Genomic DNA, 11,922 nt, shown 5'->3' with positions numbered 1-11,922 from the left:
ATAAGGGCTCATGGTCTCTCGTCAACATCATCATATACATCTCTAATGATATCTTCGTGTTAATTTTTTAGTTTTATTATTACATGCAAGTTCATGAAAACGAGTGAGTATGATATATTAAAGTAAATAGGCACACCAAAAAGTATGATATCTTGTTCATATATTCATTTAAATAAAAAAGAATGAATATATTGAAAAATTATTTTTTCTTTCTAAACACTAGCATTAATGTTTTCATCAGTAATTTCTTTTTCTTCAAAATTATGGGACTGTGGTATCTGTGAATTTTTAACCTGATTTTATATGAGTTTATCTGTGCAAGTGAATTCATAAATATTTGGAGTTTTTTTTTCTTCTTGTTTTTCCTTTCTTTCTTTCCGTTTTTTCCTCTTTAGACAATGATGTGTATTTGCGTAGTTTTTGTACTTCCAGTCTATCTGAGTCCTTTATGTCCTTAAAGGGATTTCATGTAAATCTAATATGATCAATAGCTTTATGTTCTTAAAGGTTAAAGCTATTTCATGAAAATATAATATTATCAATAACTTTATTCTCTGGTCTAAAAGCAAGTTTTGAGCCTTGTGTTGATTATATTTGAGCATAAAGCATCCTTGTAAACTTTGGTCATCCTTCAACTATTTCCTGAATGCATTTAAATTACAATTATAACATTACAAGCTAGGAGTCAAATGAAAAAAAAATTACTCTATTAATTCACATATGAATTTTTATTTATTTATTTATGCTATTGAAAATTCTAAGTTTGGGTCAGATTATAATTGCTGTTCAAAACAATTTTGAAATAGATAATCTGTGGTCTCTTATTGTTTTTGCACATGACCAAATAGACAAACTATGTTTCAGAATGTGCTGTTTAACTTTAAACTTGGTTAAGAACTAAAAACTGGTTCTAATTATCTCATATTAACATTTGTTTACTTATTTATATAGTTATTTACTGTTATATGACACAGAAGCGACGCCGAAGACTATTTTGAGAACAATGGGAATGAAAGGCCTAACCCTTTACCACTTGAAATCGCATCTTCAGGTCCATGTCCTTTCTCGAAATCATATTTTTAATTTTTAATTTTTTTTTTTTGGTGTAACCGAATATATATTTCTAACATTCTTGGTCCTTGCAGAAATACAGATTGGGGAAGCAAGCTTGCAAGGACTCTATTGAAAGCTCGAAGGATGGTATTGACACCGAGCTTTAATCTCATAACCAAACCGAAAAATGAACATTGATTGATCTTTCTTCTATTTTTTTTTTATTTTTTTTTATTTTTTTTTATTATGCATAAATGTCACCGAAACGAAATTCTAATCGCGTTCGAGATTGGTAATTAGGTGTAGTTGGACAGACAATGTCTTGCATTGCAGAAAGTCAGGACACGGTTTCTTCGACGACCACGTCAACTTCTAGAGCCATTGCACAAGACCTCAACGAGTACGTTCTTATTTATTTGGCCTTTTTTTTCTTCTTCTCAGTGTTTCTGTTAGATAAGTGAATGATAGGTTGATTGTTATAAATAGAAACCAGAAATAATCATTTAGGAAAAAGGAGTAGAATAGTTTTGTGTGAGTCCAAGGCTAAGGTGTTGTTTATAAAGGTGGGAAATTTAACCGGTTAAAATTAACAAGGCGATTAATTTTAACCGGTTATTTTATAGTTTACCAAGGCTAACCAACCACCAGGAAAAAAATATTGAAACTTACGGTTATCCGTTAACCGTTTTGAATGATCAACCGGTTAACCGTTTCTCTCACTTTAGTTGTTTAAGAAATAATTCACAGCGATTAAGAAATACGTGTTTATGAAATGGAATTCGAAGGTTCTTGTCACTTTGGTCCTGTGTACAGTGGTTACCAGGTCACCGAGGCGTTGAGAGTACAAATGGAAGTCCAGCGGAGACTCCACGAGCAGCTCGAGGTTCATTACTCAATCATTTTTTATCATTAATTTTTTTTTTTTGAATTTTATAATGCCATGTGTTCAGGTGCAGCGTCGACTTCAACTCCGTATCGAAGCACAAGGAAAATACCTTACTTCGATGCTCGAGAAGGCGTTCCGAGCCCTTAACGAGCAAGCCGTGAGGGAAGGGCTCTCTGAGGCTCACCTCCAAATGCCGTCCGTATCGGATGCGACGACGAACACCGTTCTGGCCCACTTCGGAAACTGCACAATCGACGGCACGGTTTCTCAGTCGGCGATGAAAAAGAGACAGAGACCCTTCTTCGGAAGCGGAGAGCTTATCGTGCCCTTGGATGGGAATACAAGGCAAGAAGTAGAGTGGATGACTAATATTGGATGATATTTTTTTTCGGGAAAAGAAAGATTAAGGGTTCTTCTTTGGTTACTTTCTAATCTCTACTTGTGTAGTTTTTTTTTTTTTTTTTTTTTTTTTTTTTTTTTTTTTTTTTTTTTTTTTTTTTTTTTTTCTAGATGTTGTGGGTTTGTATATTGGTCAACAATTATTGATTTAGATTAATTTGGTGGTTTCTACTTAATCAATCACTGACTGGTTATGAACTTGATTGAGTAACTTGTAACGTCTCTTGAATGGGTTTCAATTTCTCTGATGATTTGTTTGTCAACCGTTAATGGTACTAGGTGAGTTATACCTGTTATCTAGTTTGCTTGTGTATCAAGTAAGAAATGTTTTTGTGAGTAATCGTACAACACGCTAACGTGTTATATAGGATATGATATGGAGAACTTCGGTGAGCTTCTCGTTTGAATATAAATTCCTATTTGACGCTAATATATGAGTAAAATGGGATGATCTTCCCAAATTCAAGAAAAAAAACCCAAATTTAAATGTAAATAAAGTTTTAAGCCCATGAATCATATTTGTAGGAATTTTTTTTTGTTTTGTTTTGTTTTTTATTTTTATTTTTATTTTATTTTTTGAGAGGGATTGAATGTGATATGGAGGAAAATGTAATAAAAATATAAGCCCATGGCCTAAGCCCATTATTCATGCATGCCCTAGTTGCTTTGAGAAATTTCATTTTGTAGACTTAAAAGTTAACAAAATATCAAGATTAGACTTCATATTCCAAAAATATCTAGAAATTGACTTTTTTCATTATTTTGGACACAAATGCTCTTCTAAACAAATAAACTCCTTTCACTTTCACTTTATATCTTCTCAATCCCTCATTCGTTCTCTCACGCTCGATTCCGACGAGATACAACTAAATTCGACGAGATACGAGGGAATCCGACGAGTTATGACGGCCTACGATGGACAAGTTTCAAGTGAATTTAACCTTCACAGCTCAAAATGCTCAAAAGTACGAATTTTATCGTACATTATCGTACAATATTGTATATTATCATACATTATAACGCAAATTTCATTTCTATGAATTTTATCATACATTATAATTAAAATTATACGATAATTATAATTATATATCCATTAATTCCTAGTACATTTTAGATCTATAATTATATATCATTATGTAGGGCTCTTTCAACGAAGGAAAAGCCACAAGGGTTGCAAGTTCGTCAAGATTCTGTGGTGGCTGAATATGTCGATGTCTCGGATTCTACCAGCAAGCCCGAGACAGAGACCGAGATAAAAGCGATTAATCATGATAAGTCCAATTTAGATGTCCCAGATTCTACATTCGAGCTTGAGACAGTTGACTCTGCTCTTATAGGTATTATTACTTCTTGTATCAATTAATTTCTAGTACAATGAATATTTCTAAATAATGATCATTCTGTAGGGTTCTATCGAAGGGTTTTATGTCCATCAAGATTCTGTTCTAGATTCTATGGTGGCTGAATATACAATTCCATATTATGTTGATGCCCTGGATTCTACCAACAATCTCAAGACAGTGGTTGAGATCAAGGTTTAAAATATCGATACCGATATCTATACCGAGGTTCTGATTTTACGGATATATCGAGTATCGACGAATATATCGACGGATATTCTATAACAATTTTAATACCGACTACCGATTATATCGGTGATATATCGATGATATATCGATTACCGACGGATATATCGACAAAAATCTTATAACAAAATATAATTGAAAAACTCAAAATATATATATGTCTTCAAATCCTAGTATATTTTAAAAATAAAAAATTATGATAGGTTATATGCATATATATATATATATATATATATATTCAAAACTTGATATATATGTATATATATTTGTATTATATAAAATATACATAAAGAAATATTGATAATAAATAAGTAAAAGAAAGAAATAAAATATATATAAAAAAAGAGAAATATACAAGTAACAACTAAACCGTGTGGAATTTTTGGGTGGCAAAAGAATAGGGAAAAAGAGTACTCTTGCATGACAATCTCATGTTTTGCAAAAGTCCCACATTGCTTAAGCATGAGAAAATATAGATATTGAGCACCTATAAAACTAGAAGAATCAGGTATGGATAATCAAAGCATAGAGGCTAATAAAACGGGCTTCATTATGTAATGGGCCGGCTCCAAAGTTTGGCCCATTAAAAGTTAAAATTTTATTTTAATTAATTTTTATCCAATTTCGGGCAATATTGGACGATACCGAGACTTCATCGTGTGCTAAAGAGAATTGTGTTAAGAAGGATTTGAGTACTATGTTGTCAGGGAACAATACTGATATTGCTAAATGCTTAGAGGTGGTTGATAAAAGTTTAGAAGAATATTTACGTGAAGAACATTCAAGTAATCAAAGAGTAAATGGTGAGCACCAGCTATAGTCGGCTATCAACATTATCCAAAGACGTGGAAACAGGTGGTAGTAACATCTAATAGTCGGCTATCAACATTATCCAAAGACCTGGAAACAGGTGGTAGTAAGTTGGTTGGTCTACTCGAAGAAAATACAAGAAATCAAGAGTACAGGTTGAACATGACAAAGCTTCTTTGTGGTATTTTTTTTGTGATTGTATATTTGAAGAAAATTATAATGCAATAATATAATGTATTTTAATAAACAAGTTTATGTAATATGTTTTTAATATATAATGTCTTATAATAAGTATTTTTGTTTTTATTATTTGTATACCTAATATGATATACAATATGCGCTTATCTAAAAATATTTAGTACTGTATTATAGACTCTTATGTTTTCTTTCAAAATAGACTCCTACTATGTTCCCTTTGATGTACATTCTTAAGAAAATGACTGGGAGTTAAATTTTTATATAGTTGTAATTTTTTTTTGTTAATAGAAAAGTACATGCACGTTATGCAGATTCCCACAATGCCTAGAGTATATTATAAAAAGTGTCAAAACAATCCACGTACCGTTTGAAGCTGATGATTCTAAAGACTTGAGTTTATACTAAAAGTTTAAATTATTTCTACATGTTTAGACATCAATTGGGTTTGCTAAATAAAACATAATTCATCATGAATTAGACATCGGTAAAGAACGTGACCACATCATTCATTACGAGCTGTATGGAGTAAGAATGACCTGATAGTAGAAATCACCAAAATAGTAACTACATAATACTCGTATTAAGAAAATACGTGTTTACGAAATGGAATTCGAAGGTTCTTATCACTTAGGCCCTGTGTACAGTGTTTACTAGGTCACCAAGGCGTTGAGAGTACAAATGGAAGTCCAGCGGAGACTCCACGAGCAGCTCGAGGTTCGTTACTCAATAATTGTTTTTATTTATTTATTTTAATTTTATAATGCCATGTGTTCTGGTGCAGTGTCGACTTCAACTCCGTATTGAAGCGCAAGGAAAATACCTTACGTCGATGCTCGAAAAGGAGTTCCGAGCCGTAACGAGCAAGCCGCGAGGGAAGAGCTCTCCGAGGCTCCCCTCCAAATGCCGTCCGTATCGGATGCGACGACGAACACTGTTCTGGCCCACTTCGGAAACTGCGCAACCGACGGCACGGTTTCTCAGTCGGCGATGAAAAGGAGACAAAGACCCTTCTTCTACCGCGGAGAGCTTATTGTGCCCTTGGATGGGAATATGAGGCAAGAAGTAGAGTGGATGACTAATATTGGATGATATTTTTTTTTCGGGAAAAGAAAGATTAAGGGTTCTTCTTTGGTTACTTTCTAATCTCTACTTGTGTAGTTTTTTTTTCTAGATGTTGTGGGTTTGTATATTGGTCAACAATTATTGATTTAGATTAATCTGGTGGTTTCTACTTGATCAATCACTGACTGGTTATGATCTTGATTGAGTAACTTGTAACGTCTCTTGAATGGGTTTCAATTTCTCTGATGATTTGTTTGTCAACCGTTAAAGGTACTAGGTGAGTTATACCTTGTTATCTAGTTTGCTTGTGTATCAAGTAAGAAATGTTTTTGTGAGTAATCGTACAACACGCTAACGTGTGTTATATAGGATATGATATGGAGAACTTCTCTGGGTGAGCTTCTCGTTTGAATATGAATTCATAGGATTTTGACACTAATATACGAGTAAAACATGGGATGATCTTCCCGAATTAAAAAAAACCCCCAAATTTAAATGTGAATCTATTAAGCCTATGAATCAATTTTTTTAGAGGGATTGAATGTGATAGGGAGGAAAAGGTAATAAAAAAAATAAGCCCATGAATCAGCCCAAGCCCATTATCCATGCATGCCCTAGTTGGTTTGAGAAATTTCATTTTGTGGACTTAAAAGTTAACAAAATATCAAGATTAGACCTCATATTTCAAAATAAATCTAAAAATGAACTTTTGTCCCTATTTCGAACACAAAATGCATTATGAACAAATAAACTCATTTCATTTTGTATTTCTATCTTCTCAATCCCTCATTCGGTCTCTCACGCTCGATTCCGACGAGATACAACTAAATCCGACGAGATACGAGAGAATCCGACGAGCTATGACGACCTACGATAAACAAGTTTCAAGTGAATTTGATCTTCATAGCTCAAAATGCCAAAAAATATGAATTTTATCGTACAATATCGTATATTTTCATACATTATAATACAAATTTCATTTGTATGAATTTTATCGTACATTATAATTATAATGTTTCATATCTTATCGTATTGTGTCGTACATTATCATACAGTATCATATACATTATAATGCAAACTTCATTTCTATGAATTTTATCATACATTATAATTAAAATTATACGATAATTATAATTATATATCCATTAATTATAATATACAGGTTCTGTGATGGCTGAATATACAGTGCCATATTATGTTGATGCCCTGGATTCTACCAGCAATCTCAAGACAGTGGTTGAGATAGATGCGATAAGTCATGATAAATTCATTGTCTCAAATATTGACGTAAATGTAAAGTGAATTATGTTCAGAAGAATTTGAGTACTATGTTGTCAGGGAGCAATACTGTTATTGCTAAAAGCTTAGAAGTGGTTAATAAAAGTTTGAAAGAACTGCGGTTTGATATCAAGTAGAGTGAAAATGCTTTGTCTATTGGGCACATGGAGTCGAGTGTGAATGAGATTAAACTATCTCAAAAAGAGTTTGACTCATCTATCTTAGATGTTAATAGTAAATTGTCGACTTTATCCGAAATGGTCAAAACTAGTAGAGAGAAGTTGATAGATTAACTTGAAGAACATTCAAATAATCAGGAGTACATGGTGAGCACGGAGGCTAGTCTGGATGAGATTAGAACGTCTCAAATAGGGATTGACTCAACTATGTTAGGTGCCAATAGTCGGCTATCAACATTATCCAAAGACGTGGAAACAGGTGGTAGTAAGTTGGTTGGTCTACTCGAAGAAAATACAAGAAATTAAGAGTACAGGCTGAACATGACAAAGCTTCCTTGTGGTATTTTTTTTGTGATTGTATATTTGAAGAAAATTATAATGCAATAATATAATGTATTTTAATAAACAAGTTTATGTAATATGTTTTTAATATATAATGTCTTATAATAAGTATTTTTTTTTTTATTATTTGTATACCTAATATGATATACAATGTGCGCTTATCTAAAAATATTTAGTACTTTATTATAGACTCTATGTTTTCTTTCAAAATAGACTCCTACTAATGTTCCCTTTGATGTACATTCTTAAGAAAATGACTGGGAGTTAAATTTTTATATAGTTGTATTTTTTTTTGTTAATAGAAAAGTACATGCACGTTATGCAGATTCCCACAATGCCTAGAGGAGGATATTATAAAAAGTGTCAAAACAATCCACGTACCATTTGAAGCTGATGATTTTGATGACTTGGTTTTATACTAAAAGTTTAAATTATTTCTACATGTTTAGACATCAATTGGGTTAGCTAAATAAAACATAATTCATCATGAATTAGACATTGGTAAAGAAGGTGACCACATCATTCATTACGAGCTGTATGGAGTAGGAATGACATATAGTAGAAATCACCAAAATATTAACTATATAATACTTGTATTGAATGTAGTGAAATCGTCAAAGCATCTCAAATGAAAGCGAGGGAGACATGCAAAAGAAAAGTTTTGCTTACATCATAAATATATATATATATATATATATACATATATATATATATATGTATATTGTTCTGTTCAAATATAATCTAACGATTAATGAATATATGGTAAAATTTCACATATGTATTGTTATATTATCCTTTATTCAATCTCAATTAATTTAATAGTTATGTTTGAAACAATAGAATAAAATAACATTGAGATTTTAAAATAATAGGTAGAAGAGTTTGCTAAAATTTTATAATATAAGAGATGAAAGATATAAATAACGAATAAAATAGCATTGACACGTGGCTATTGTTTTCTTTTATCTAACATGCTCTAATCATTCATTTTTATGTATATTGTGTTGCACTACTTCCAAATATTTTTATTTTTGTTTTTAATGTGACCTAGAACAAATACATTAATTTATACATCAAACTTAAAATCATAAATTACTTTACATAAAGAATGTGTTTATTAATTTGATAAACTTTAAAAAAAAAATCTTGAAGGAAAATTGTTTGGATCTTCGTATCAAAACATTCTTGCACCGTTTTGTATGACTTTGGGATGGTCTGCGTGACCACCCGTACGTTCCTCCTGACCAAAGAAGTCTCAAGAAATTAGAATAGAGAAAAAAATCTAATAGGCAAGTTCGTATCCTGGTATCTCGTTTTGATTCCGTAGTCCATCATCAGGAATAGTTCAATCAAGATCATGACCAAATGAAAACAAGTAAAAGAAATAACATATCATTGTGTCTAGTAAAAATCTCCCTAGTAGATATGTGCTCATAGTAAATTCCAGTGCGCACACTACGCCTAATACCCCCAAGATGGCATCGAATGCTTCGAGTTTTTGGAACTACTTGAGTCCGACATCACAAGAACATCAGCGATGCTCAATACAATTACAACAACTCTCAGTTGATGTAACGATTACATGAGGTGCCTGAACACTGCCACTACAGCGACTCTCTACAACGAGGCTCCATTTCCCTTTTTACATTAAATCGGTTTCATTTAGAAATTATTATAGACTCTTTTATTTCATTTCAATATAGACTCCTACCATGTTCCCTGTTTTAATTCCGTATGTATTCAATTTATTACTATAATACCCTTCCGTGGGCAACATCCCTAACACACTAGGACAAAAATCGTCATCCGGTGCGACGAATGTCGCACCAAATACGTCGAATGTCGCACCTAAAAGCCCGTTGCTAAAGGCATTAGGTGCGACATGTCGCACTTAATAATCATTCCTTTAGGTGCGACACTTTCAGGTGCGACATGTCGCACCAAATGCCCAAGCTATTTTCCTGCCAAATTTATTGTTATTGGCGGGTAAATTTATATTGGGTGCGACATTGTCGCACCTAATAACATTCCTGCCATTATATTCGGTGCGACAATGTCGCACCGAATATGTTTTTTTAATTAAAAAAATTACAAAATCAGAAATTAGAAAATTAAATCAAAATTAATTTAAAATTATATAAAAATTAATTAACAAAATTCTAAATTATAAATAATATTCTGAAAATAGAATTGTTGATTAAAAATACAAATTCACAACTTATCGATAGTAGGATTCACCTTACCGAATAAGTTGCCAGAACTTCGGGAACCGCTTCCGCGTCCTCGTCCACCGCTGCCTGATGCGCTGCCGCTCGTTCCGCCGCTTCCGTAAGGACGGTCTCGCAAGAAATCCATAGAACCAGGCGTAGAACCCGGCGTGGAACCTGGCGTCTGCTGATCAGTGCCACCTTGTTGCGGTGCAGGCGGAGCTTGGGGAGTCGTGGGAGGCTGGTTGTGCAACTGGCTGAGGAAGGCGATCTGTTGCCGCATCTCATGCAGCTCGACTTGTTGGGCATCCATCTGAGCTCGCATCTCGGCAACCAATGGATCGGTCTGAGATGACGAACTTGACGAGCCTCTATATAGCGCTTGAGCAACACCTAGCGATGACCTTGGGATCGAAGGCCCTAAACCGACTTCCCAATCTCTGCGTACTCCCAAAATATCGCGCATCGCGTACATCTCTGCATCTTCTTGAGAGGTCACGGTGTTTTGCTCCTCCGCTAGCCGCAAGATATTTATCGTCTGGGCAGTGATTTGATCCTTAAAAAAAAAAAACCACAAAAACTTATCAGATAAGAATAATTTAAGTAATTAAATATAATAAATAAAAAAATAACTTACATACTGCAACTTCGCGAAGTCCGTCGTCCACGATCCCTTAGCGTCATGGTGTTTTTCTGACCATATCGCTAAAGCCGAGCCCATACTCCCATCTTCCCTTCGCTGTAATTTTTCAACATTAAAATATGAATCACTTATATATTGCATATTAATATTAAGCGACTTACGTTCCTCGAGCGATGACCAAAAAAACTAAGCGACCATTGTCTCGCCTTCGTCTTCTTCTTCTTCGAATTTTTCCGGTTGCGCACAGACTTTGCATGCGAGACATAAATTCGTTAAGTTCAATATTAAGAAATTCAAATAACCATCAAAAGTTCAACTCATACCTTATGCTTCGGCGAGGCGAACGTCTCTATTGCCTTCAACCAGGCTTCCTGGTTATAGTCTTCGGGAGTTTCGTTTTTAGCGAGATCCTTACTCCCGCAAAACGTCTTGAAGAAGAGCTGCGAAAACCATGACTTCTGGCCATGGCGCATCCTTTTCGCGTCGCGAATGATAGCCATATCAATCTCGTTCCGAATGGGATCTGCTGGCACAAGCTCACCAGTGTCGGGATGTGCGTAAACGAAGCGGTACTCTTTATGAATCGAGTTCATAAGAGCCGCCACACTCTGCGCAGGCACATGATTCTAGTCTGGGAGGTCGACTGGAACGTCCCGATCAACGGATTTTGCTCCCTGACGTCTTGGTAAAACGCCTGCTGTGTCTGATCGTAACGAACTACGTTCGCTCCAGGGGTCCCAACACCAGCTCTTGCAGAAACGAGGCCAGTCGTTGGTCCCTGCTTCTTCCTCGGCATCTGCGGGGGATCACGCTCTCCTCTAGATGGGTTCTGACCTGAAGTAGACATCCTGCAAAATGACATACTAAATACTAAACCGAGCATATTAACATACTAAATACTAAACCGAGCCTCTGTGGTTCGATCGCAATAAATTTTCAATATAATTACGTTAAATTTAACATGTTATTAATTCATTTTAAAATATATTCATATATATATATATATATATATATATTACTAATTAATCTAACTAAATATGATACTAATTAACTAATTAATCTAATTTTCAACAAATTGCAATCAAACTAAATGAACAATTAAACTAAACATATATCAATAAAAATAATTAATAGACGTTCTAATTTCAACATATAACAATTTAATATAATTTCAACAAGTCGTTCTAATTTCAACATATAAACTCAACATATATCATTTCAATATTCCAATTCAACTAGACGTTCTAATTTCAACCTATAACAATTTAACTCAATATTC

The 11,922-nt window shown here is 33.8% G+C and overlaps 1 protein-coding gene across 1 annotated transcript; it reads left to right on the top strand.

The window, feature by feature from the left end:
• Positions 1–1,003: 1,003 nt before the first annotated feature.
• Positions 1,004–2,392, top strand: LOC149393918 (protein PHR1-LIKE 3-like). The gene is made up of 5 exons (XM_089616990.1): positions 1,004–1,051; positions 1,146–1,200; positions 1,354–1,453; positions 1,867–1,936; positions 2,004–2,392. Exons 1-5 carry the CDS (start codon positions 1,004–1,006, stop codon positions 2,316–2,318), a joined length of 588 nt encoding a protein of 195 aa, XP_089473116.1. The 3' UTR covers positions 2,319–2,392.
• The last annotated feature ends 9,530 nt before the right edge of the window (positions 2,393–11,922 follow it).

The sequence above is a fragment of the Urtica dioica genome, chromosome 6, assembly GCF_054948205.1.
Source record: "Urtica dioica subsp. dioica isolate 48M chromosome 6, U.dioica_male_clone48M_v1_H2, whole genome shotgun sequence".
In the NCBI taxonomy this organism is placed as follows: domain Eukaryota; kingdom Viridiplantae; phylum Streptophyta; class Magnoliopsida; order Rosales; family Urticaceae; genus Urtica; species Urtica dioica.
The sequence above is the reverse complement of the archived record's forward strand: the minus strand, read 5'-3'. Positions and strand labels throughout refer to the sequence as shown.

Bases quoted from the DNA above. Each gene is read 5' to 3' on its own strand.
- LOC149393918 (XM_089616990.1), top strand. From the start codon at position 1,004: ATGGGAATGAAAGGCCTAACCCTTTACCACTTGAAATCGCATCTTCAG. The intron at 1,052-1,145 runs GTCCATGTCCTT...TGGTCCTTGCAG, and splicing joins ACTTGAAATCGCATCTTCAG to AAATACAGATTGGGGAAGCA. The intron at 1,937-2,003 runs GTTCATTACTCA...CCATGTGTTCAG, and splicing joins GACTCCACGAGCAGCTCGAG to GTGCAGCGTCGACTTCAACT.